The sequence below is a fragment of the Trichechus manatus genome, unplaced genomic scaffold (assembly GCF_000243295.1).
Source record: "Trichechus manatus latirostris isolate Lorelei unplaced genomic scaffold, TriManLat1.0 scaffold00294, whole genome shotgun sequence".
Classification (NCBI taxonomy): Eukaryota; Metazoa; Chordata; class Mammalia; order Sirenia; family Trichechidae; genus Trichechus; species Trichechus manatus.
The window spans coordinates 51,267-75,796 of record NW_004444230.1 but is presented as its reverse complement, the minus strand read 5'-3'; the positions used below and the strand labels follow the sequence as shown (position 1 = coordinate 75,796).

At 37.9% G+C, this 24,530-nt stretch overlaps 1 protein-coding gene across 1 annotated transcript in view; it reads right to left on the bottom strand.

Annotated features, from left to right (window-relative positions):
* BRCA1 (BRCA1 DNA repair associated) overlaps positions 1-24,530 on the bottom strand; it is a 65,519-nt gene that overhangs the window by 40,409 nt on the left and 580 nt on the right. The window contains exons 2-11 of the mRNA XM_023725233.1: positions 24,276-24,375; positions 16,798-16,851; positions 10,258-10,335; positions 9,486-9,574; positions 8,756-8,895; positions 7,654-7,756; positions 6,635-6,680; positions 4,999-5,075; positions 598-3,987; positions 87-175 (exon numbers count right to left, since the gene is read on the bottom strand). Coding sequence (XP_023581001.1) covers positions 87-175; positions 598-3,987; positions 4,999-5,075; positions 6,635-6,680; positions 7,654-7,756; positions 8,756-8,895; positions 9,486-9,574; positions 10,258-10,335; positions 16,798-16,851; positions 24,276-24,355 — 4,146 coding nt within the window. The 5' untranslated portion in view covers positions 24,356-24,375. The remainder of the gene's footprint in view (positions 1-86; positions 176-597; positions 3,988-4,998; positions 5,076-6,634; positions 6,681-7,653; positions 7,757-8,755; positions 8,896-9,485; positions 9,575-10,257; positions 10,336-16,797; positions 16,852-24,275; positions 24,376-24,530) is intronic.

Below are 24,530 nucleotides of genomic sequence, written 5' to 3'. Positions count from 1 at the left end.
AAAAAAAAAAAAAAAAAAAGAATGTAGGATGCATACAACTCAATGCAAAAGGACACCACACGCATACATCCACACACACTTATTACCTGTGTGGTTAGAATATCACTCTGAGAGGACGGTCCTGAACCGACTTCAGAGAGGCCTGATTCACTCTCATACCTGGATGCTACTTCACCTTAAAAGATAATAAAAATAGAGATTCAGACAAAAAAACAAACAGTAAACACTGCAGCTTGCTGAATCTGTTTCTTCCTACTGGCAGAAGGTCGTATTTCACTTCTTCATCACACAAAATGATTATAGTCCTTGCTCTGGGACACCTGGATTTCCTCTTAGAAATCATAACAGTGACGACCAGAAGCAAGTCCACCAACAATTAGGGCATTAAATCTCATTCAGAGAAGACCTTGGAACTGGGTGAAAGACTTGACTTTTAAGGACAACTACCTTAGGAGAAACAGGTTTTAAAGTTTAAGAAGCAGTTAGTTACTTTAACTGTACTTGGAAACCCATAAGATGTGCTCCCCAAAGGGCACACACATTTAGTTCCTTTATAGAAAACTGACTGGGGCAAACACAAAAACGTGGTTCCCATACCTAAGTTTGAATCCATGCTCTGGTCATCTTGGTGATTATCCTCTTCCAGGCCAGGTTCCCTTTCGTAATCATCTGAAACTAATTCCTTGTCACTCAGAACAACTTCCTGGTTTTCAGACTGATGCCTCACTTGTTTGGAAGGAGTACCAAACATCAAGAAAGGATCCTGAGTGTTTGTATTTGTAGTCAAGTCTTCCACTGCACTGCACTGTGAAGAAAATAAGCTACTAGAACATCTCACTTCCTCACTAAGGTGATATTCCTGCGAAGCCTTTGCCGATGTTACCTGGTTACAGCACTCATTTATGCTATTCTGCACTGATCCTAGGTTCTCTTCTGTGTTCTTAGATAGACATTCTGTGGCATCAGCACTATGTCTGGTAGACTGAGAAGGTATACTGGTTACTTTACCAAATAATATGTGTTGGAAGCAGGGAAGCTCTTCATCCTCACTAGATATGTTCTCTTCTGAGGACTCTAATTCCCTGGCCCCTCTTAGGTGACCCTGAGCCAAACCTGAACGGGATAAAGGGCTTGGGTTCCTTCTGAACTCTCTTCTCTGGTCTTTACTAAAAACAGCAGATCTTTCCTTAATGCCACTTTCAGCAAAGCTGATATTTTCCTTTATTTCATCATCATCTAACAGGTCATCAGGAGTCTCAGAACAAATCTGAGAAGCACGACTACTTCCCATAGGTTGTTCTAGGTTATCTGAAATTAGACATGGAGAGAAATCCATATTAACATCCTCAACTACTCCTTCATTTTCTCCTTGCCTTTTTATTTCAGGATGTTTACAGTTACTTACAGGAAGACTTTGTTTATAGACTTCAGGTTGCATAAGACCTAATCTGAGCACAGCATTTAATTTAGGTCCTCTGTTCCTACCTAGCTCTGCTTGAATGTTTTCGCCACTAGAACCTACTTCATTAACACTGGAACCTACTTCATTAATACTGCTTGAGCTGGCTTCTTTAGAAGCACTTTCCTTAATGTTATTTTGGCTGACTGTGCTCACTGTACTTTGAACGATGCTCTCATTTCCTACTGCTCTTTCAAGTGATATTGTATGTTCCTCAAACCTTTCTTCTGACAAGTTTTTCTTACTTTTAACAGATGCCCTGATGGGAGAAAGCAATGGCATTTGATCTGGATTTTGTGAAATTCCATGTTCACCTGTAATGTGTTCGGATTCACTGCCTCTGAACTGAGATGACTGACAAAGCCTAGAGACTCCTTTAGTGCTACATTTGGTATAATCACTTGGCTTCTTCTCTTTCTGACAATCCTCAGGATACCCCGCAGTTGTATGAACTGCCTGCTCATGCTTGATTTTAGACTCTTTGTTCCCTTGATTTTCTTCTTTTTCTCCATACTCAGGAGTGACTTTTGGACTTTGTTTCCTTAAGGACTTGGAGTGGGCACAAATTGTTGCACATTCCTTTTCTGGATTTGAAAACAGAGCAAATGACTGACGCTTTGAAACTCTGAATGTACTCTGTAAATACTGAGTATCAAGTTCACTGTCTTCCATTTCTATGCACGTCTCCTGAACATGGTTAACTTCACATCTCAACAGATCCTTAAAATCCTCTGTGTCATTTCTAGTATCTTTAGGACAACCATGGATAAGTTCATTGGGGTTTTCAATTGCTGCACACTGACTTGCACAGTGATTTGGTGCTGTTTTTGCCTTCCTGAGGGTGTCAGCTTCCAGTAATGAGATGCTGTTCTGACTGCCATAATCAGTATCAGGTATCACTGAGATACTGGTACTCTCAACAGATATTTCAGTTTGCAAACCTCTTCCTCCATTTAACACTAGATCCTCGGGGTCTCTGGTTCTATTAGACACTTGAGTTGCTCCCAGATTTTCTTCTATTTCTTCTCCCTGAAGGCTAGGATTAACAAATTTTTGATAATTATGAGAACTTGAACAGTTAGTAATTAAGCCAGTTGTGCTTGTTAAATTTAGTTCTGGGTAAGTGTCACTGGCATGTCTTTTACTTATTTGTTCCTTTGGCTTGTTACTTTTCTTGGCTCCAGTTGTGGTTTCTTGGTTTTTCATGAGTTGAAGGTTTCTGTTGTGTCTGACTGGCTTTTGCTCAGAACTTTTCTTTATCTCGTCACTGCTAGACCAACTATCAATTTGTAGTTCAGTATGAGTAGGTGGACTTGGATTTCTATTGACTACTAGTTCAAGTGCATGAATATGCCTGGTAGAGGACTTCCTCCTCAGCCGATTCTTCTTCAGTGCTTTTGAATTATGCATATTTAATTCTAGTTCCATATTGCTTATACTGCTGCTTATAGGTTCAGCTTTAGTTCTGAAAGCAGATTCCTTTGTCAGTGATTCTGTTGGGTTAGCATTCTTCTCCTTCTGAACATAATCATCTTTTGTTTCATTTTCATGACCACCATTAGCAATATTCATCACTTGACCATTCTGCTCCACTTGGTCAGTTTCCTGATTTATCTTTTCAGGAGTCTTTTGAACAACTGCCAAATCTACTTTCTTGATGAAATCCTCAGGATGAAGGCCTGATGTTCTCCTTTTACGCTTTAATTTATTTGTAAGGGGACGTTCTTGTGCTATCTGAGGTTCTGTAGCAACAGCTCCTATAATTAGATCTTCAGTTACATGGCTCAAATGAGGGAGAATTGCCTTCCTCCGATAGGTTTTTCCAAATATTTTATCTTCAATGTTACTTTCTGCTGGTTTGGAGAGGACTCTTTCACTTTCACATATTAAAGCACTATGAGGATCACTGGCCATTAAGTCTATTTTCTCTGAAGAACTAGAATATCCATGTACTTCTTCTGGAACTTCTAATGCACCAGCTACTTCTGCATTTGATTCAGACCCCTTATCATGCAAGTCATCCAGGCCATCACTTCTGAAAAACCACTCATTAACTTTCTGAATGCTACTATTCAGTGTTAGCCAAGGAATATCTTGTGTATCTCTAACACTCTCGGAGCATGGAGGTTTCTGCTTATTCACTTCTTTTCTCTCATACAATGGATTAGCATTCATATCTACCTTTTTCTCTGTGCTAGGAGTCTGCCTATCATTACATGTTTCCTTACTTTCAGCCCATCTGCTCTGCTGGCTCCTTGTTAAGCCAGGCTGTTTGCTTTTATGACAGAATTCAGCCTTTTCTACATTCATTCTGTCTTTAGTGAGTAATAAACTGCTATTCTCATGCTGTAATGAGCTGGCATGAGTATTTGTCCCACATGGCTCCACATTCAAGTTTGAAACAGAAATCCCCTGATATTTTTCTGGATGCCTCTCAGTTGCATGCTTCTTAAGGGTATTCAGATCTTTATTACTGGACTGATGATATTCAAGGTTTGTTATATCCTTCTCAGACAACTCACAAGCAGCTGAAAATATACAAAAATAACAAGATACTTAAAAACTGAATTATCCTAAAAAATAAATACTTAATATAACTTAGGGGTGGAAATCAAGCAATGGCTATTTTTAGAGACACTAAACTCATAAACTACCAAGTATACTGAAGTTGCAGTCCATGCCCCATTATTTAATTCTTATTTAGCTAGGCTCTCATTATTTCCATTTAAGATAATTAAAATTTTAATTTCAGAATATTCCCTACTCATAGATTGGCGGGATCACGGAAGATATTGCCCCCAGACTCTCTGTTGGCCCAGAGTTGAAACCATTCCCAAGGCCAACTCTTCAGATAAAGATTAGACTGGACTATGGGACATATAAAGTGATACTCGTGAGGAGTGTGCTTCTCAGCTCAAGTAGACACATGAGACTAAATGGGCAGCTCCTGTTGGAGGCGAGATGAGAAGGCAGAGAGGGTCATGAGCTGGTTGAATGGACATGGGAAATCCGAAGTAGAAAGGAAGAGTGTGCTGTCATAGTATAGGGAGAGCAACTAGGGTCACACAGCAATGTGTGTATAAATTTTTGTGTGAGAAACTGACTTGAATTGTAAACTTTCACTTAAAGCACAATAAAAAAAGAAAGAATATTCCCTACTCATAAACCACACCTCTTACTTCCCTAACCTCTAAGCGTGAATTAAAAGCAGACTGCTTGGGTATTAGACACACAGTGCTCTGTTCTATCTTCAGGCTCATATTATTCCCTATATTTAAAAACCAGTTGGCAAAAGATAAAATACACATCTATTAAAGTAAAGGGCAACAATCAGTTACACAGAGTACTATTATAATCTAGTACCACTAAAATATATCAGGCTGTACCATGACATCTGAGAAAGAATGATCCGCTAACTCTGCCAGGTGATGTTGTGAATTATAAATGTTCCAAATGGTCTTCTGAATAATCTTAATTATAGGACTGCATCTACCCATTCTCTCTTAACTGTCTGTTAAGTTGGGAAGATTTGCCATTACCTTTTTTTGTAGGATCCAAACTGGCTTCAGCCTTGGCTCCTTGAGGGGCAGTTTGTAACAATTCTTGGTCTACCACACTATAGGGAAAAGACAGAAGCCCTAATGAGAAAGACTAGTTATATTCTTAAAGAATTGATATATGAGCAAGATCAAATATTTTAGCTCCCCCAGGTAGAGTTCCAGTAAACTGACTGTCATGGATTGAATTGTGTTCCCCCAAAATATCTGTCAACTTGGCTGGGTCATGATTCCCAGTATTGTATGATTGTGTACCATTCTGTAATCTGATGTGATTTCCTTATGTGTTGTAAACTCTATCACTATAATGTAATAAGATGGATTAGCAGCAGTTATACTGATGAGGTCTACAAGATTAGATAGTGTCTTAAGCCGAACTCTTTTGAGATATAAAAGAGAGAAGCAAGCAGAGACACATGGGAACCTCATACCACCAAGAAAGCAGTGCCAGGGGCAGAGTGTGTCCTTTGGATCTGAGGTTCCTGCGCAGAGAAGCTTCCAGACCAAGGAAAGACTGATGACACGGACCTTCCTCCAGAGCTGATGGAGAAAGCATTCCCCTGGAGCTGATGCCCTGAATTCAGACTTGTAGCCTACTGGACTGTGAGAGAATAAACTTCTCTTTGTTAAAGCCATCCACTTGTGGTATTTCTGTTATAGCAGCACTAGATGACTAAAACACTGACCAACCTGATTCATTCTTTGAAGTTTCTTCTCTCCTTTAGTAACTTGTAATTGAAATGAAACAGTCAAAGACTGAGGACACACAGACACAAAAATCAGAGCAGCAGTGTAGAACAGTGCTTTATGGACATGCAAATGAGAACCAAAATGTAAATGACGGCCAAAATATAGTCAAAAAAATAATCTTAAAACTATATCTTAAAACCTCAAAAAAAAAAAAAAAAAAAGGTGTATCTTAATGAGAAGGCAGGAGCAAAGATATATAAACAAAGGGAGCACTTGAGCACTAGGGGAAACAAGGCATTTGAGATAAGCCATGCAGACGGAATGCAAAGACCATCTTGCTACTATGTCTTCTGGGCTTCTTTTTAAGCTAAAAAACTTCATCCCAATTGTGAGATTAGGAAAAAGGCATTTGCAAACAAAAACTGATTAGCAATGATACCATCATAGTTTAGATAAGCTATCACAGATCTTAAACAAGGTCAAGCAGTGATTTCTAAGGAAAGCAATCTGGCAGGCAACCCAGTTAGAGTTGCTTATAGATTAATGTATAATTTATATAGACAAAGTCTGAAGGATAGGTGGAATTAAGAAGCAAAGAAAGAGAAGAGATGAAATTGGAGTCCTCCAAAATTTTCATCAGCCGCAATTACCACTGTGTCAATACAAGCGTATGTGAGGAACTAAACCAGAGAACAACCATCTTCTGTCAGTGAGCCTGTGCAGAGTTCTCCTGTTATCTTAAATTCCCTTGGATATTACTAACAAAGCAAACAAACAAGAAGGTATTTCCTCAGCTCTCAAATGATGGGATTAAACTAGAGGATTTCTAAGGTCTCTTACAAATGCGTTGATTCTAAACTAGAGAGACCAGTCCTTAATACATAGCTTAAGATATCAACTTCACTGACAAAGGCTCTCTTTGACTCACCTGTAATAACTTGCTTTATTAACTGTATCTTCAGAAGAATCAGATCCTAAAAAGATTCCCCAAATACCCCCAAAAAATAAATCAGTAAAAGGTTTTTTTATTGAAAGGGTTAAACTCAAAAAAACAAACGTGCTGCAAAACAGATACTCATTTATTCCAGAAATATTTACGAAGCACCCACTATGTGGCAGGCATAGCAACAGCTATCTCAGGCAATACAGAGAAGTGGTTAAATGCACTGGTTCTGAAGTCAGATTTCCTAGGTTTGAATCTTGGCTCTGCTACTTACTAGCTTTACTACCTTGGCAAAATTTCTTAACCTCTCTGTGCATCAATTTCCTCATCTGTCAAATGAGTATAATAAAATAGTAACAACCCCAGGGGTCTGTTGTACACCTTAAATGAGTTATACAAGTAAAACACAATGGTGCCTGGAATATATATAGTAAGTGCTCCTAAATGTTAGCTATTATAATTATTTTCATTATTTTTATGACACAACACCTGTTGTCCAGGAACTTATGATCTTAAGGTGGGGGAGAGGGGAAAAAGACATACAGGTAATTTCAAAAAAATCCAGTAAGTGCTATGGCAAACATATGGTAGTGAGCTTGGGAGCTCAAAGGAGTCCACCTTTTCTAATTCTGAATATATTCTAAAAGATAAGGCAATTAGAGAGACATGTTTGAATTCTGAGTTCAGCTCTTCTAAAAAGGCTTCCTACTCTAGTACAATTTATTCCGGATCCCTCCAGATGCTGTAACTCCCCACATTTCCTAAGCGTATTTACACATACTTATAACCACACATCCCTTCTTTTGCTCCCTTTATAAAGTAAGGTTTTTCCAGGTGGGAACTGCATCTTTTACGTTATTTATAGGGAGAGTAAAATCATTTTCTTTTTTGCTTCCCAAATCTCACTGCCACATGTATAAATTATGACCAAAGTTTTCGTTAAGACTGGAAGACAAGAAAATCCGCAACTATTATTCTTAACTTACAAAATCCGAGATCCTTACCTAATTCAATGTAGACAGATTTATTTTGAAGTTGTGTCTGCTGCTTTGTCCTCAGAGATCTCACAATTCCAAAGTTAGAGAGCTGGACACTAAGACTGGTTTCCTGCTAAGCAATACAGTAAAGTCAACTAACTTTTGTTCAGTTCTGTGCTTTTTTTCTGAAGAGAAACTTGAGGCCATGAACAACTAACTAAAAATAACTAAAATTTATACGACACCTGGAAAAGATGGTTGGCAAATTATACATTAAAATGTCTGGGTTATGTGTGATTTGAATATTTTTTCCTCCCTCTGTTCTAAATTTTTCTAAACTGAGTATGTATTATTTGTGTAAGTTTTTGAAGTATTTTGAAGCTAATTCATATTATAGGGTGAGAAGGGAATGAAATTCATTTAATACGCATTTCCAGTTGCATCTGATAACAGGGTTGGCAATTAACCCTGTTAACTAAATAAATTTTTTAAAAAAGTAAATGAAGACAATAAAAACCCGGCCTTCCTACGAATACTTAGTAAGAGAAAGAATTAAAAGCCCAACAGTACTTTGATGAAACTTTTCTTTTTCCTTTTCTCTTTCTGAAGCCATTGAAAAAGGAATGCTGATACCATGGAAGCTATTATTTAAGATCTCCGTTATACAAGTAACAACAGAGCAACCACTGCATTTTCTTTGACAACTATACCTTTTAGGTTGACGTAATTATCAAATGTTAAAATCTGATTTTTTCCCCCTAGGAAACTTTTCAGAGGAAATAAAATAGGAAATTTTTCCTCATGCCTAAAGAATTGCCATAAGATGGTTATTTTAAAAACCAGTAAGCTTAAAAACATCAGTAACTTTATGGCTGTTTTGGACAAGCAACACAGCAGATAAAGCACCAAAGCAGGAAAAGAGCCCATAAGGTCTCTCTCAACCACAGCCAGTACACCAACCTTCCTGAACTCATCTAACTCTTGCTGATTAAAACACTTGTTCACACACTTATTTCACCATCTTACCTTCTTTACTGACTTATTTATGTAAGTCACTCAGCATCTAGCACATTTGCTAACTCACGATGCTCAACAGAAATGTTGCCAGAATAAATGAAAGTGAATTTACCAACGCAGGATTTTCAGGTTCACTTTGTCGAAGACTTTTGGCACGGTTTCGGTAGCCCATACTTTGGATGATAGAAACTTCCTCCTTTACATGCTCAGGAGAGTTATTTTCCTTTTTTGAAAAGTTGTAACTGTTTGCAACTGTTGAATTATAAGAGAAAACATTATTTTTGTAGTTAGAAAAAGAATTATTGATTATAATCAAGGAAACCAAGAGAAATCCTACGTACGCTGTTTGTTGTGTTAAGACAATACATTAAGGTTACCTATAACTTTTTAATTTTTTAAATCAACTTTGGAAGTTCTACTCCCAGGAAATAAACAAACAGACCATCAGCATTATTTCTACTCCTTTTTTTCTCATCTCAATACTAACAAATTTGCCTAAGATCATATATCGTTGAATCTAACATCAACGATGCAAGATGCACCATTATTTTCTGTACCACTAAGAAAGAAAACACACTAAATTAAACAATGACACACCATCAATGGTAAAATGCTCCTAATTTTGGAGATGTTAAAATGCGAAAAATGTGCATCTTAGAATTGATAAAATAAGGTGTGAGACCAGTGGAAGTGATTTAAAAAAATAGATTACAGACATAGAGCTAAAATTAACCTAGACAAAAAGGTCATATCATCTATTCATAGAAAATAATTGTGCAAACTTCTTGAGTTTTAATGGACAGCCACTTGAACATTGGCCTCTGGGGGTATGCAACACTTACGCTGTAATCCTGTGTCGAGTTCAAAAGCATGAATGATTTTCAATAGCTCTTCAACAAGTTGACTAAATCTTGTACTTTCCTGTAGGCTTCTGAAATTAAATTGTTTGAGAGATATACTTAAAAGCAAAGTTTATCCACTTTTTAAGGGCACTGCACAAAAAACATACTCTTCTTAACATCTGAACCCCTCCCAAACCCCCGTTTCTAGCTCTGCTTCTCAGGAATTTCTGTCAAACAATGATTACATTGTTTTGAAAATACAGATAGATTACAATGTCCAAAGAGAGATTTTGGCTTAGGAAAGTGGTAGGAAAATGTAATTCATTCATTCCCTTAAATATCTGACTATTGAGACAAAATCACTGCCTTAACAGAACTTACACTTTGGCAGGAGAGACAGACAATAAATAAATTCGTTATGTGTGTGTGTATGATTAGGCAGAAATAAACGCAATGAAGAAAAATCAAAACAGGATCAGCAGACAGAATGGGGACAGGGTGGTTGGTGCAGTCTTATTTTAGGTAAGACTGTAAGTTCTTGAGCTATTTGGGAACATTAGAAAAAGGCAATAAACTGCGAATACATTTATAAGGCAGATGCTCCATAAAGCTTTCAGGAAAATGGCTTTAGAAATAACTTACTCTGTCTTCTCAACACATTTTTATACATTTTTCTACTGACGGACAGTTTGACAGGAATACCAGCTATGATATTAAAGAATATCTACTTTTTCCTGCTGTTTTGCATCCCATCACTACACAAATTATATACCTTTTGGTTATATCATTCTTACACAAAGGGCATTGTGAAGGTCCTTTCTTCTGGTTGAGAAGTTTCAGCATACAAAATCTATAAATTTTAAAGAAAGAAAAGAGCAATTCAAGTTACTTTCTTTTGTACAGAGAATATTCAAAAGGCAAATAGCCATGAAAAGATAATCTCACAACTGCCTTAAGAAGCCATTTTAAAGGTGATGGCAGGTGTATTACAACAAATGACTTTCTCTAACTGCTTTCAGATGCTGCATAAGCAGAAAACCACAATACATAAGCAATGATCTATGAAAACTGAACTTAACATGCACATGGCTTACTGTTATGATCAAATAAAATTTATTAAAAACTTAATATGGTATATTCAATGATATATTCATAATTGTTTCATGCTGTATAATCTGACATAAATGTTAAGTAGTTCATATAAAATCATTATAATTAGTTTAAAACCTCAGTTCCTTACTACAAAGCTAAAGTAATCAAGACCATGTGCTACTGACTTAAGGATAAACGTATCTATTGATCAATGGAATAGAATTGAGTCCAGAAATAAACCCATAAATCTGTTGAATTGTCAATTGGTCAATGATTAATTGATTTACCATATGGATGCCAAGACAATTAAACAGGAAAAGAACAGTCTTTTCAACAAATGGTACTGGATATCCATATGCAAAAGAATGAAGTTAGACTCTTACCTCACACAAAATTTAACTCAATTCACGAAAATTAACTCAAAAGGGATCATAAACCTAAGTGTAAAGGCTAAAACTATAAATCTTTGTGACCTTGGGTTAGGCAATCGTTTTTTTACATATGAACACCAAAAGTATAAGCAACAAAGAAAAAATAGATAAATGGAATTACATCAAAATTAGCAAATGATACCATAAAGAAAGCAAAACACTCCACAGAATGGAAAAAAAATTTGGAAATCATACACTTGATAAGGAACTTGTATCCAGAATACGTAAAGAACTCTCACAACTCAATAATAAAAAGAAAACCCAATTAATAAAATGAGCGAAGGATTTGTATAGATATGTCTCCAAAGGAGATACACAAATGGTGCGGTACAATGGATCGCTTTTGTGTGGCCTTTCTTGCCATGGTTTTGTAACTGCCACTCAGGTGACTGGGAGGCACTGTGCAGACAGGGTAATTGTGGCCCACCAAAGGGATTGGTCAGTTTTGCCATCCTGCTGGGCTTGAAATGAGCCACCCACGAGGCAGGAGAGAGAGGATCCTACCACCACTAAGGAAGAACAGCCAGGAGTGCAGAGTGCATCATTTGGACCCAGGATCCCCACATTGAGAAGCTCCTGGACCCAAGAGACAGAAAGTGAGCTGTAACTCTGAAGACGGGGAGAAGCGGTGGCAGGAGAGACCAGGCAGCAGAGACTCAGCATCAGGAGGCAGTGTGGTGGGCTTCCTGGCCCATGCAGCAAGAAAGCCAAGTGCCTTTGGGCAGAGGTCTAGGGCCAGAGAGAGGTATGCCTGCGAGCACAGCTGAAAAGAGGCTGTCCTGATAGAAGAACTGTATCCTGAGTGTTCCTGAGCCTTAATTGTAACCTGTTACTTTCCTAATAAACCCTATAATCCTGAGTGTTGTCTGTGAGTCCTGTGTGGCCATTGCAATGAATTACTGAACTCAGCAAAGAAGTAGAGAGGGCCATGAGAGGGACAGTTGGTATCAGAATTGGTAAAGATGGAGGAGAGAGGAAGCATTCCTCTGCATCAAAGTAATCAGTCTTGGGCTGTTGATTTTGATTATCCTTCCCCCTTGTAAAGAGAGAGGAGGTCAGACAACGTCCCCATGTTGTTTTTACAAACGGCCAAGAAGCATGTGAAAAAATGCTCAATATCATTAGTCATTAGGAAAATGCAAATCAAAACCACAATGAGATAGATATTATTTCACACCCACTAAACCCAAAAAACCCACTGCCCTCAAGTTGATACTGACTAATAGCGACCCTACAGGACAGAGTACAACTGCCCCATAGGGTTTCCAAGGAATTGCTGGTGGATTCAAATCACCAACCTTTTGGTTAGCAGCCAAGCTCTTACCGACTGTGCCATCAGGGCTCCAAAGTTACCATATGACCCAGCAATTCCACTCCTAGGTATTTACCCAACACAAATGAAAACATATGTCTACACAAATATTTGTACATAAATGTTCACAGCAGCATTATTCATAGTAGCCAAAAAGTAGAAATAATCCAAATGTCCATCAACTGATGAATGCATAAACAAAATGGGATATCCATACAATGGAATATTATTTAGCCATAAAAAAGAATGAAGTACTGATACATGCTACAACATGGATGAACCTTGAAAACATTACGTTAACTGAAAGAAGCCGGAAATAAAAGGCCACAATTTATATGAAATGTCTGGAACAGGAAAATCCAGAGACAGAAAGTAGATTAGTTGCCTAGGGCTGTGGGGGGTGAGAATTGGCAATGGAGAGTAGCTGCTAATGAGTACGGGGTTTATTTTGGGGGGCGGTGATAAAAAATGTTCTAAACTTAGACTGAATGATGATTGCATAACTCTGTGAGTATGCTAAAAAAAACCCAAATCGTGCATTTTAATTGGGTGAATTTTATCTCAATAAAAAATGTTTAAAAAAAAAAACCAACTAAGGGCAGGGACCAAAACCAGCTTATTTTTGCATTTTGCTAGCATAGAAAAGCTGCTCACTAGAAGTCTAAGGAATGAAGAAGGCTTTGGCTTTTTGGGACCCTTGGGCTTTTGGAATGGCTCTGGACCTAGAGTAACTTTGTTGGTTGTCTCAGACCAAGCAGCAATAAAAGAATATGGCTAAGAAGACTTGAAGAACACATGCAACATATTCTGATGGGTTAGCCTCCTTTGTAAACAAATGAAAATACTGCTCTCATTGGCTGGTCTTGTCTGTAAAGGTTGACATCCCACAGGAAGAAGACAAAAAAATAAAAAATTAACACGGTGCTATGTGTCCTTTCAGGAATTTTTAAATTCAAGAATTCTTAACTTGGGGTTCATGAATGGTCTACATGAATTTCCGAAAATCATATTCAATTTTAAACTCAACTCCATTCAAAACTATGGGCATGAGGTGGGATGGCAATATACTTTGCATTATATACTTATGTGCTAGTAAACTCATTATCATGCACATAGTTTGCTTTTTCAATTAAAAAAACAATACTTAAAAAGAAATTAGGTTGGCATTCAGGGCAAGACTAGACCCTAATTTAACCTTAGGGAAAGCCCCATTTCCCACCAAATTACCTACCCTACTTTTTCTGAAATTCTTCCATCAAGAAACAAAGATTTTCACAAAAACTAATTCAAAGTGGATCAAAGACCTAAATATAAAACCAAAAACTATAAATATCATGGAAGAAAGAATAGGGTCAATACTAGGGGCCCTAATATATGACATAAACAGCATGCAAACCATAATTAACAATACACAAACACCACAAGATTAGCTAGATAAATACAATCTTCTAAAAATTAAACACTTATACTTATCAGAAGACTTCACCAAAAGAGTAAAAAGAAAACCTACACACTGGGAAAAAAATTTTGGCTATGACATATCCAACAAGGTCTAATCTCTAAAATCTGTAAGAAAATCCAACACATCTACAATAAAAAGACAAATAATTCAATTAAAAAATAGGCAAAGGATATGAACAGATACTTCACCAAAGAAGAAACTCAGGCGGCTAACAGACACATGAGGAAATGCTCGTGATTACTAGTGTAAAAATGGCTTGGGGGAGGTATCTGACCTCCTGCAACCTCACAAGGCAGAAAGAGAACAAAGATCAACAGCCCAAGGCTGGTTCCTATGAGGCAGAGGTCAGACACGCCTTCTCTCTTGGCCATCTCTACTAATTCTGACACCAACCAGCCCTCACACAGCACTCTCTACTGGGTTCGATAATTCATTGCAATGGCCACACAGAACTCACAGACCATACTCACAATTAAGGGGTTTATTACGGAAGTAACAGTTACAATTTAGGCTGAAGAATACTCAGGATACAGTTCTTCCATCAAGATAGCCTCTGCCCAGCCATGCTCACAGGCACGCCTCTCCCTGGCCCTCAGCTTCTGCCCAAAGGCACTCAGCTTTCTCTCTCTGTGGGCTGCGAAGCCCACCGTGCAGTCTCCTGCTGCCGTGTCTCTCCTTCCTTGGTGGTGGTGGGCTCTTCTCTCTGCTCTAGAATTGGCTCTCTTTTAAGGCAAAACTGACCAATCCCCTTGGTGGGCCACAATTATCTTATTTGCACAGCCCCAACCAATCACCTGGGTGGGAGTCACAAGACCATGGCTAGAAAGGTCACACACAAAAGTAATTAATCACATCACACTAGCCATTAGAGAAATGCAAATTAAAACTACAATGAGATATCATCTCAGCCCAACATTATTGGCACGAATAAAAAAAACAGAAAATAACCAATGTTGGAGAGGTTGTGGGGAGATTGGAACTCTCATGCACTGCTGGTGGGAATGCAAAACGGTACAAACATTTTGGAAAACAATATGGCGCTCCTTAAAAAGCTAGAAACAGAAATACCATATGATTCAGCAATTCCGCTCCTAGGAATATATCCTAGAGAAATAAGAGCCGTCATACGAATAGAGATATGCATACCCATGTTCACTGCAGCATTATTCACAATAGCAAGAAAAAGGAAACAACCTAAGTGCCCATCAACAAATGGATAAACTATGGTACATACACACAATGGAATACTACACAAGATAAAGAACAATGATGAATCTGTGAAACATCTAACAACATGGATGAATATGGAGGGCATTATGCTGAGTGAAATAAGTCAATCACAAAAGTATACAAATACTGTGTGAGATCACTATTATGAAAATGTTTCCACACAGAAACAATCTTCAGTGGTTACCAGGGAGGGGAGGGGTGGGAAAGGAAAAACACTAACTCGATGGTAGATAAGTGGTAACTTTGGTGAAGGGTAAGACAGTACACAATACTGAGGAAGTTGGCACAACTTTACCAGGGCAAAGTCACAGAAGCTTCACAGACACATCTGAACGCCCCAAGGGACTGAGCTACTGGGCTGAGGGCTAGGGACCATGGTCTTGAGGGACATCTAGCTCAACTGACATAATATAGTTTATAAAGAAAATGTTTCACATCCGACTGTGGTGAGTAGCGTCTGTGGTATTAAAAGCCTGAGAGTGGCCATCTAAGATACATCTACAGGTTCCATCCTGGCAGGAGCAAAGGAGAATGAAAAAGACCACAGACACAAGGAAAAGATTAGTCCAAAGGACTAACTGACCACAACTACCACAACCTCCACCAGACTGAGCCCAGAACAACTAGATGGTGCCTTGGTACCACCACCGACTGCTCTGGCAGAGATCACAATAGAGGGTCTTGGACAGAGCAGGAGAAAAACATAGAACAAAATTCATATTCATAAAAAACAAAACCAGTCTTGCTGGTCTGACAGAGACTGGAGAAATCCCAAGAGTATGGCTCCTGGATGCCCTTTCAGCTCAGTACTGTAGTCACTCCTGAGGTTCACCCTTCAGCCAAAGATTAGAGAGGTCTGTAGGGCCAACAGAAACCCTGGTGACGTAGTAGTTAAGAGCTACGGCTGCTAATCAAAAGGTTGGCAGTTCTAATCTACCAGGTGCTCCTTGGAAACAATATGGGGCAGTTCTACTCGGTCCTATAGGGTCACTATGAGTCAGAATCGACTCAAAGGAATGGGCTTGGTTTTTTTAGTTTATAGAGCCAACAATAACACATATGAGACATGCTTCATAGTTCAATCATGTATACAAGACTAATAGGAACACCTGCCCAAAAGCAAAGATGAGAAGGCAGGAAGGGACAGGAAAACTGTACAAATGGAAACAGGGAATCTGGGGTGGAGAAGAGGAGAGTGTTGATACACTGAGGGATTGGCAACTAATGTCACAAAACAATTTGGGTATTAACTGTTTAGAAAAAGAAAAAGAGACAAAGATTTTCATTTCAAAGGGCAAAATCCTTGAATATGTAAATATCACTTGAATCATTAATATGGATGAGTATCAGCCTAAATGTAAACTAATATCAGATCTTTTTCCATCTTTACAAGGGTTATAAGGCAAGCAAACAACAAATCTTAGAAGGGGAAAAGCAGAAAATGCAGAAATGAACAGAAGGAAGACTGAGAAGGCTGAACCTTGATTTGTTCATTTCACAATTACTTGCAGTTTGTTTTCACTCAAGGACACAAAAAACAAACAACTGTTCAAAGTGATTTCATATCCCACGAGACAAGACATGCTAATATTTTACCAGGACTATGGCCACAACCAACTCATGATGAATTCATAAATACGCTCTGAGGCAGAGTGAAATAGATTCATGTTGGCTATTTCTTCTTAACTGAAAAAGTTAAAGCTTCTATAAAATTAAATGTTTCCTTTTTTATGAAGGACAAGTACAAGAGTTAATAATGGTGCCATGTGAAACATGCAAACTTACTTGCAAAATATATGGTCACATTTTGTGGAAACAGGCTCTTTGATTAACTCCAGACTAGAAGAGTAGGGAGAAAAAACAAAATAAATGAACAAAAAAGCGAATAATAAATGAGGTTCAATAATTTATTTAAAAATAAATAAGTATGTATAGTAAAGTAGCTCAACTTTAGGCTGCTATAACTGAGTCAAGGTAAGGCGTTAAGTTCATTGAATAAACATTTATTAAATGTGTACTGTGCTGGGTGACAAGAATACAGCAGAGAATATGATCCTTACCTTCACTGAACTTTCAGACATCAAAACAGAATTACACCAATCTCTTCAATACTCTCCATTTAGCATTTAAAAAATTAGTTGCTAATACTTCATATTAATTAGTTTTCACTGATAAGGCTGCTTCGAGCTATTATTGTGGGTATAAACCCTATTTCTTAACTGAACTCTAAGGTCTGTAAAGACAAAAACTTCTGTTTGCATTTCTTTAAGATTACCTCATAGCACTTTTTAATACTTTTTTTGTGTGTGTAGTAAATATGTAACACAATATTTGCCGTTTCAACAATCTTCACATGTACACTTCAGTGACATTCAAATGTACTTTTTTAAAAATGTGATTGCCTTTTTACTTTTAACTTCTTAATATGGAAAATTTCAAGCATTATACAAACAGAATAGTAAAATGAACTCCTCGTACCATTACCCAGCTTCAACTATCAACTTACGGCCAGTCTTATTTCATCTATACCCACACTCCCATCCCCAGATTATTTTAAAACAAATCCCAGTCATCATATCATACCATCTATAAATATTTCAGAATATATCTTTAAAAGATAACATTTTAGCATAACCATGAAACCATTATTATTCCTTGAAAAACGAAGTTTCCTTAATATCATCTAAGATGCAATTAACGTTCCAGTTTCTCTCATTGCCTCTTAGCATTTGAATAGTTAAATTTGTTTAAATCAGGACCCAAATAAGGTTATACACACTGCATTTAATTGACATGTCTCAAGTCTCTTTTAATCTATAGATTTCCTTTCCTTTTCCCCCTTGTCATTTATTTAAGAAAGTAGGTCGTTTGACTTGTAGAATTTTCCACATTCTGGAAGGAGTCCCTGGCTGGCAGAAATGGTTAAGCGCTCTTCTACTAGGGGAAAGGCTGGCAGTTCTAACCCACCCAGAGGTGCCTTGGAAGACAGGTCTGGCGATCTGCTTCCAAAGGTCATAGCCTTGAAAACTCTATGGAGTGGTTCTACTCTGCACACATAAGGTTGTCATGAGTTGGAATTAACTCAACAGCAACTAACAACAACCACAACAACCCCATGGTATGGTTTTAACATGTTCCTCCAGCCTCTTTATTCCCTGTACACTAGACTAGACTTGATCAAATTCAGGTTCAATTTTTTGGCAAGAACACTTTACAGGAGGTGCTATGTACTTTTATTGCATCACTTCAGGAGGTATACGATGTATGCTTTGTAATTACTTTGCAAAACAAAATAATAAAACGCTCACTATAGAAAATAATAAACTTAGAAAAGTATAAAGATTTTGAGAAAAGAGAATACCAAATTTCCATCTATAAAGTTATCATCCTACCTGTCCATCCACAAAATCTTCTTGAAACTCATTCATTTACTCATTTGACAAGTATTTATTGAGCATCTATTATATGCAAGCACTGTTCTTGGGGCTGGAAATACAGCAGTGAACAAAATAAAGTCTGTCTTCATGGAGCTGACATTCTAGTTGTGGTAGACAGTTGGTAGAAAAATAAAAAGATACGGGAATAGGTGCTAAAGAGAAAAAGCAGGGTAAGGGGGCTAGGGAGTGCAGTGGGGGTGGGAGTGTTTATATTCTATATAGGGTGGTCAGCAAAGGCCTCACTGAGAAGGTGACATTGGACGACAGCTGAGTAATATAAGGAAATAAGCCCTGAAGCATTTAGGGGAAGAATATTCCAATGGATGGGGTACAGAAGACAAAGATTCTGAACAGGGGTATGCCTGGAGTATTTGAGGGATAGCATGTAGGCCAGGGTCTAGGATGGAACGTTCAAGATGAAAGTAGTAGGAGATGAGGTTGGAGAGATAGCTGGGGTCCTAAGTAGGTAGGACTCTGTGGGCCATTGTAAATCTTTAACTTTTATTTTGAATGAGAGTTTTAGAAACTGATTTTTGGTAAAATCTAGGCAGAACATCAAAGAACAGGTAATGTAGTAGGTGACAGGAATGTGGTTCTTTTCATTAAATGTTTAACTTTTTTGGAAAGGATCACAAGAAAAGTTGGGAGACAATGGCTTCATTGTGAAGGGCCTGGTAACACAACTCATAATCATGGGGTTTCTGACACAAGTTCTTTTTTTTTTTTTTATTAGCAGAGTGACTTTTTGGCCAAGCTCTCCATCTGAACTTCAGTTTCCTTTTCTGTCACCTGCCCTGTCAGTTACCTCAGACTATTGTGAGAACCAAATGCTTTGTACAAATGTTAGTATTATTATATGGACCAAATGTGACTTTAAAAAGAAAAACAACACCAATAAAGAGAACTCTAACTTGTTACTAAGTCACTATTCCTGAGATAAGCTAGCTATCATAGAAATTCGCAGTAAAAGAAAAAATTGGATTTAGCTATGATACCAGATGGCTTTCATTCTCACCACTGACTCAATTCTGAAATAATTATATTTCAGTATGGTAATTATAATCCAAGCTATACAAACATATCGTAAACACAAACTTTGAACAGATGAAAACCCCAATATGCAAAAAGATAATGACTGTTGAAGGAAAAGCTTGAAGAGGGAATAGAAGTGAAAAGGAAAAAATAAAAATGTTCCTCTTATAGGTGCTGATGAGAGCGAATGTTTACTATGAAAGTGATACAAATATTTTAAATACTTTTCAAACCAGACAACATTTTTGGCCTACTATATATTTGCATTTTGAGCTCCAACATGAAAAAGTAAATGAAAAAAGAAGGTAGGTTAGGTTCCAGAAAAACAACAACCACCTACCAGGGTACACATTTTAGCAAATTCTTCTGAAAGTCAAAACTGTTATATAGCTGTCTTAGTCATCTAGTGCTGCTATAAAAGAAACACAAGTGGATGGCTTTAACAAAGAGAAGTTTATTCTCTCACAGTCTAGTAGGCTATAAGTCCGAATTCAGGGCACCGGCTCCAGGGGAAGGCTTTCTCTCTCTGTAGGCTCTGGAGGAAGGTCCTTGAGATCCATCAGTCTTTCCGTGGTCTGGGAGTATCTCAGAGAAGGAACCTTGGGTCCAAAGGACATGTTCTGCTCCTGGCACTGCTTTCTTGGTGGTAAAAGGTCCCCTGTCTCTCTGCTTGCTTCTCTCTTTTATATCTCAAAAGAGAATGGCTTAAGACACTATCTAATCTTGTAGATCTCATCAATATAACTGCCACTAATCTACCTCATTACATCATAGTGATAGAATTTACAACACATAGGGAAATCACGTCAGATGACAAAATGGTAGACAATCATACAATACTTGGAATCATGACCTAGCCAGGTTGACGGACATTGTAGGGGAACACAATTAAATCCATGACAATAGTTATGCATTAAAATGTAGAAAGAACTACCAACAATCAGAAATAACAGCCAAGAAGGAATTTTAGAGGCCAGAAATTTAGATTAAGAGACCTAAAAGAAGCTGAAAACTTATTCTTTAGCTACCACAAGTAATACTGTTTCCAGTCATCATCAGCAATCATGTATTAAGACATAACTGCAAAACAAAACAAAACAAAAACCCTGCAAATTATACTGTTCTGGGTGCCGTTAAAAAAAAAAAGTGAAGTCAGTATGATCCCCATTCTAGAACTTTCCATTTAAACAAGTTTAAGGTTTAAAAGGATCCCTGGTGCATGGACTAGTTGGTGCAGTTAAGCACTGAACTACTAGCCCAAAGGTTGGCAGTTCAGATCCACCCAGAGGCACCTAATAAGACAGGCCTGATGATCTGTTTCCAAAAGTTCACAGCCTTGAAAACCCTATGGAGTAGTTCTACTCTGCACACATGAGATTGCCATGACAACAACAAGGTTTAAAAATGACTAGGATGAATAGTTTGGGTTTAAAAGCCTAAAACTATTTCTAATGGAAAATGAGTAAAATCAATAAGCTGGCAAACACACAATAGTTGACTGAAAATGAAAATTTGGCCTTAACTTTCATTCTTGCATCTTTAATTTTTATGTAACTGAGTTTTTTAATTGATGGTTTAATTTGCCAGAATGAGAAAGAACATTACATTTTTATGACTTAGTCCCATGGAAATATAAAGTAAATGGACCCAAATGCCATACTATGGAGATCACTCTTCATAATTATCATGAGGATTCTGCAGTAACTTGTGCTTTTTCAAAAGCAATTTTTTTTCCAAATTGTCATTTCCTGCTTCCCTGGCTCTGATGTTTCATAAATTAGGCTGTAAATCTCGTTTAGCTCTTATGGTTTTGTTTAGTTGAAATGCTGAGGGCAAGTGAAAGAAGGATTACTTATAGATCTTGCCTACCTCTGAAAACATAAAACATAACTTGCAGTTTCCTAAAGGTTATTTATTTGACTCCATATATCAAAAACAACTTTCATGAAACACAAAGGAAACTGTACCCGAATTTACCTTCCTTCTTGAAGAGCAGGGACACCTTTCAATTTATTTTTTGAATGCTACTGCCATGTGATGAATTGCTTGATATGGTCCTTTTAGTCATAGTCTTTGTGACTCCCATACAATGACTAGATGGGACATGCAAATAAAGTATATGGAAACTGCGATGGTTACAACTTGGCTAGGCCACGATTTCCAGTATTGTGTAATTGTCCTCCATTTTCTGGTATTGTATGTGTTGTAAATCCCAAACCTCTGGATTAGGGTGGGTTATATCTTGAGTCCCACCCTTACTAAAAGGCATGACTGAAGTGACTGCCTTACTCGTCACACCCTTGTACCAAAGAATGGGAGTTTCTCTGAAAAATTTCCCTCTCACTCTGGATCCCGCATCCAGTTCATCACCATCTGATCTCTGGTTCTTGGAGCATGAGTCAGCAGCCTGCCATCTGACCTGCTGATTCTGGGATTTGCCAGCTTACGCAGCCCCATAGGCCAGCAGCCTATCATCTGACCTGATTCGCCAGTTTCCGCAGCCTTGTGAGCCACAGTAGCCTGTCATCTGGCTTGCCAATTGGGGGTTGTTGGCCCCTGTGGCCACGGATTTGGGACTTGCCAGCCTCCAAAACTGCTTGTGCCATTCCCTTGATACAGTTCAGGAGTTCTGTGAGACATTACAGTGAATTACAGAACCCAAAGACAGGAGGGAAGGTACTAAGGGGAGGAGTAGCTTATGTTAGAGATGATGGGGCAGGGTACAGCAATTTGGAAACGTTGAATATTTGAGACATCTTTAACCTCTGCCTCATGGGAACCATTTTGTCCTAATCCTTATAAATTATTCATTTAGTTACCCACCACTAACCATCACCATGTTAAAAAAAAACTACATTATTAAAGAACTACTTTATTATTTAATTCAGTCGACAAATGTTCATTGAGTGCCTACTACGTCCCAGGCACAGTTTTAACTACTGAGGACACAGAAGCATATAAAACAAAAACTTCTGCCCTCATGATATATATATAGTCTGTGGGGATGAGTTGGAATTGACTTGACAGCAACAGGTTTTGGTGGGAGTAGAGAAAAAAGATAAATTATATAGAATAGCAAATAGTAGTAAGTGCTATGGAGAAAAATTAAGCAGGAAAAGCAGATAAGGAGTATGTCAGGGGGTGGGACTGTTGCAATTTTAAACAGGGTTGTTTGAAAATCCATCTTTGAAAGGTGGGTATTTCAGTCAAGATTTGCAAGCCATGCAATCATCAAAGAAAAGAGCATTCCAGGCAGTTGTTGTTGTTAGGTGCCATCAAGTTGGTTCCGACTCATAGTGATCCCTATGTACAACAGAATGAAATACTGCCCAGTCCAGCGCCATCCTCACAATTGTTGCTATGTTTCAACCCATTGTTGCAGCCACTGTGTCAATTCATCTTGCTGACGGTCTTGTACTTTTTCACTTTACCAAGCATGATGTTCTTCTCCAGGGACTGGTCCTTCCTGATAACATGTCCACAGTACATGAGATGAAGTCTCGCCATCCTTGCTTCTAAGGAGAATTCTGGCTGTACTTCTTCCAAGACCGGTTTGTTTGTTCTTCTGGTAGTTCACAGTATATTCAATATTCTTTGCCAACACCATAATTCAAAGGCATCAGTTTTTCTTTGGTCTTCCTTATTCATTGTCCAGGCAGAGGAAACAGGAAATGTAAAAGTTCAGAGGCAGGAGAGTGTGTGGCATGTGTGAAGAACAGTTAAGAGGCCAGAATGACCATAGTATTAAGAGAACAAGGGGGGAAGGAAGTAGGCAATAATTATCCTAATTTTCCTTTTTGGCTTTTCACCAAGAGATCCTGAGGTATGATTTTTAATTTATTTTGTAGATTTAAGAGAAACTGTAGAGATCATCTAGTGACTACTTGGGCTTCTCAATCTTTTTTGTGCCAGGGACCTCCTATGACAGTTGGTGAAGCTCATGGACTGCTTCTCAGAGTAATGTTTTTAAATATATAAAATAAAAAATTTTAAATCAAACAAGTAATTATGTTGAAATACAGTTCATCCACAGGTGTCCAAGGGTCCTAGAAAGTCTGCAGGTTAAAAACTCCTGAATACACACAAGGAACCTTTCTGGGGTGATTAAGTTGTTCTATATCTTGATTGGTGTTTGGGTTACAAATGTATATACACTTGTCAAAGCTCATTGACTTGCACGTTTAAGATCTGCGCATTTCACTGTATGCAAATTATGCCTCAATTAAAAAAAATCAACTGAATATTCTAAATTCCCTCTTCATTTTACAGATGAAGAAAAACAAAGGCTCAAAGAGTCAGAAAGATGTGCAAAACGCTTTAATGACTTGCTGTGCTCTTATTTATATGTACAGGGCTAGTTTCAGTCAAAGGTTCTCCCAAAGACCTATCCTCTCATAGACACTGATCATTCATGATTTTACCATTATGAACTATGTCCATTCCAAGTGATCAAACTAGTTTTAGAGATGGAAGAAAAGCCCAACTGTCACTTAATCCAAACCAGATTCCCACCCCAATATACAACCAATCAAGACATCTGTGGATTGGGAAAGATAAGGGGCTGTATGCGTTGAGGGGGTTGGGGGGAGAAGAGTAAGAGTGGAAAGAAAAGAACAATTTCCTATACTTTAAAGCTCTGCAGTCAAGAAAAACAGCAACTTTAATAGCCTGATCTTAATAGCTTTTTTATAATTTTTCCTCCATGACATAATTTTTTCTCACTTCTACTCACTTGCCTAAGAGATAACCATATAAAGAAGAATCTTAAATCAATAAATTCTTCTGTTGACTTACCAGATCGGACACTCTAAGATTTTCTGCATAGCATTAAGGACATTTTGTACTTCTTCAATGTGAGCCACAGAAAAATCCATTTCTTTCTGTTCCAGTGAACCTTAATACATAAATTAAGGTACATATATGTAAATACTTTAAAAGGCTTATAAAAACAACAGCTTACGCTTATATGCCAAGTCGTCTTTTTATTCTCATGTTCCCCCAGGACACGTTCCAGTCCCTATCATGATCCCCCCTCGGACACACCGTGCC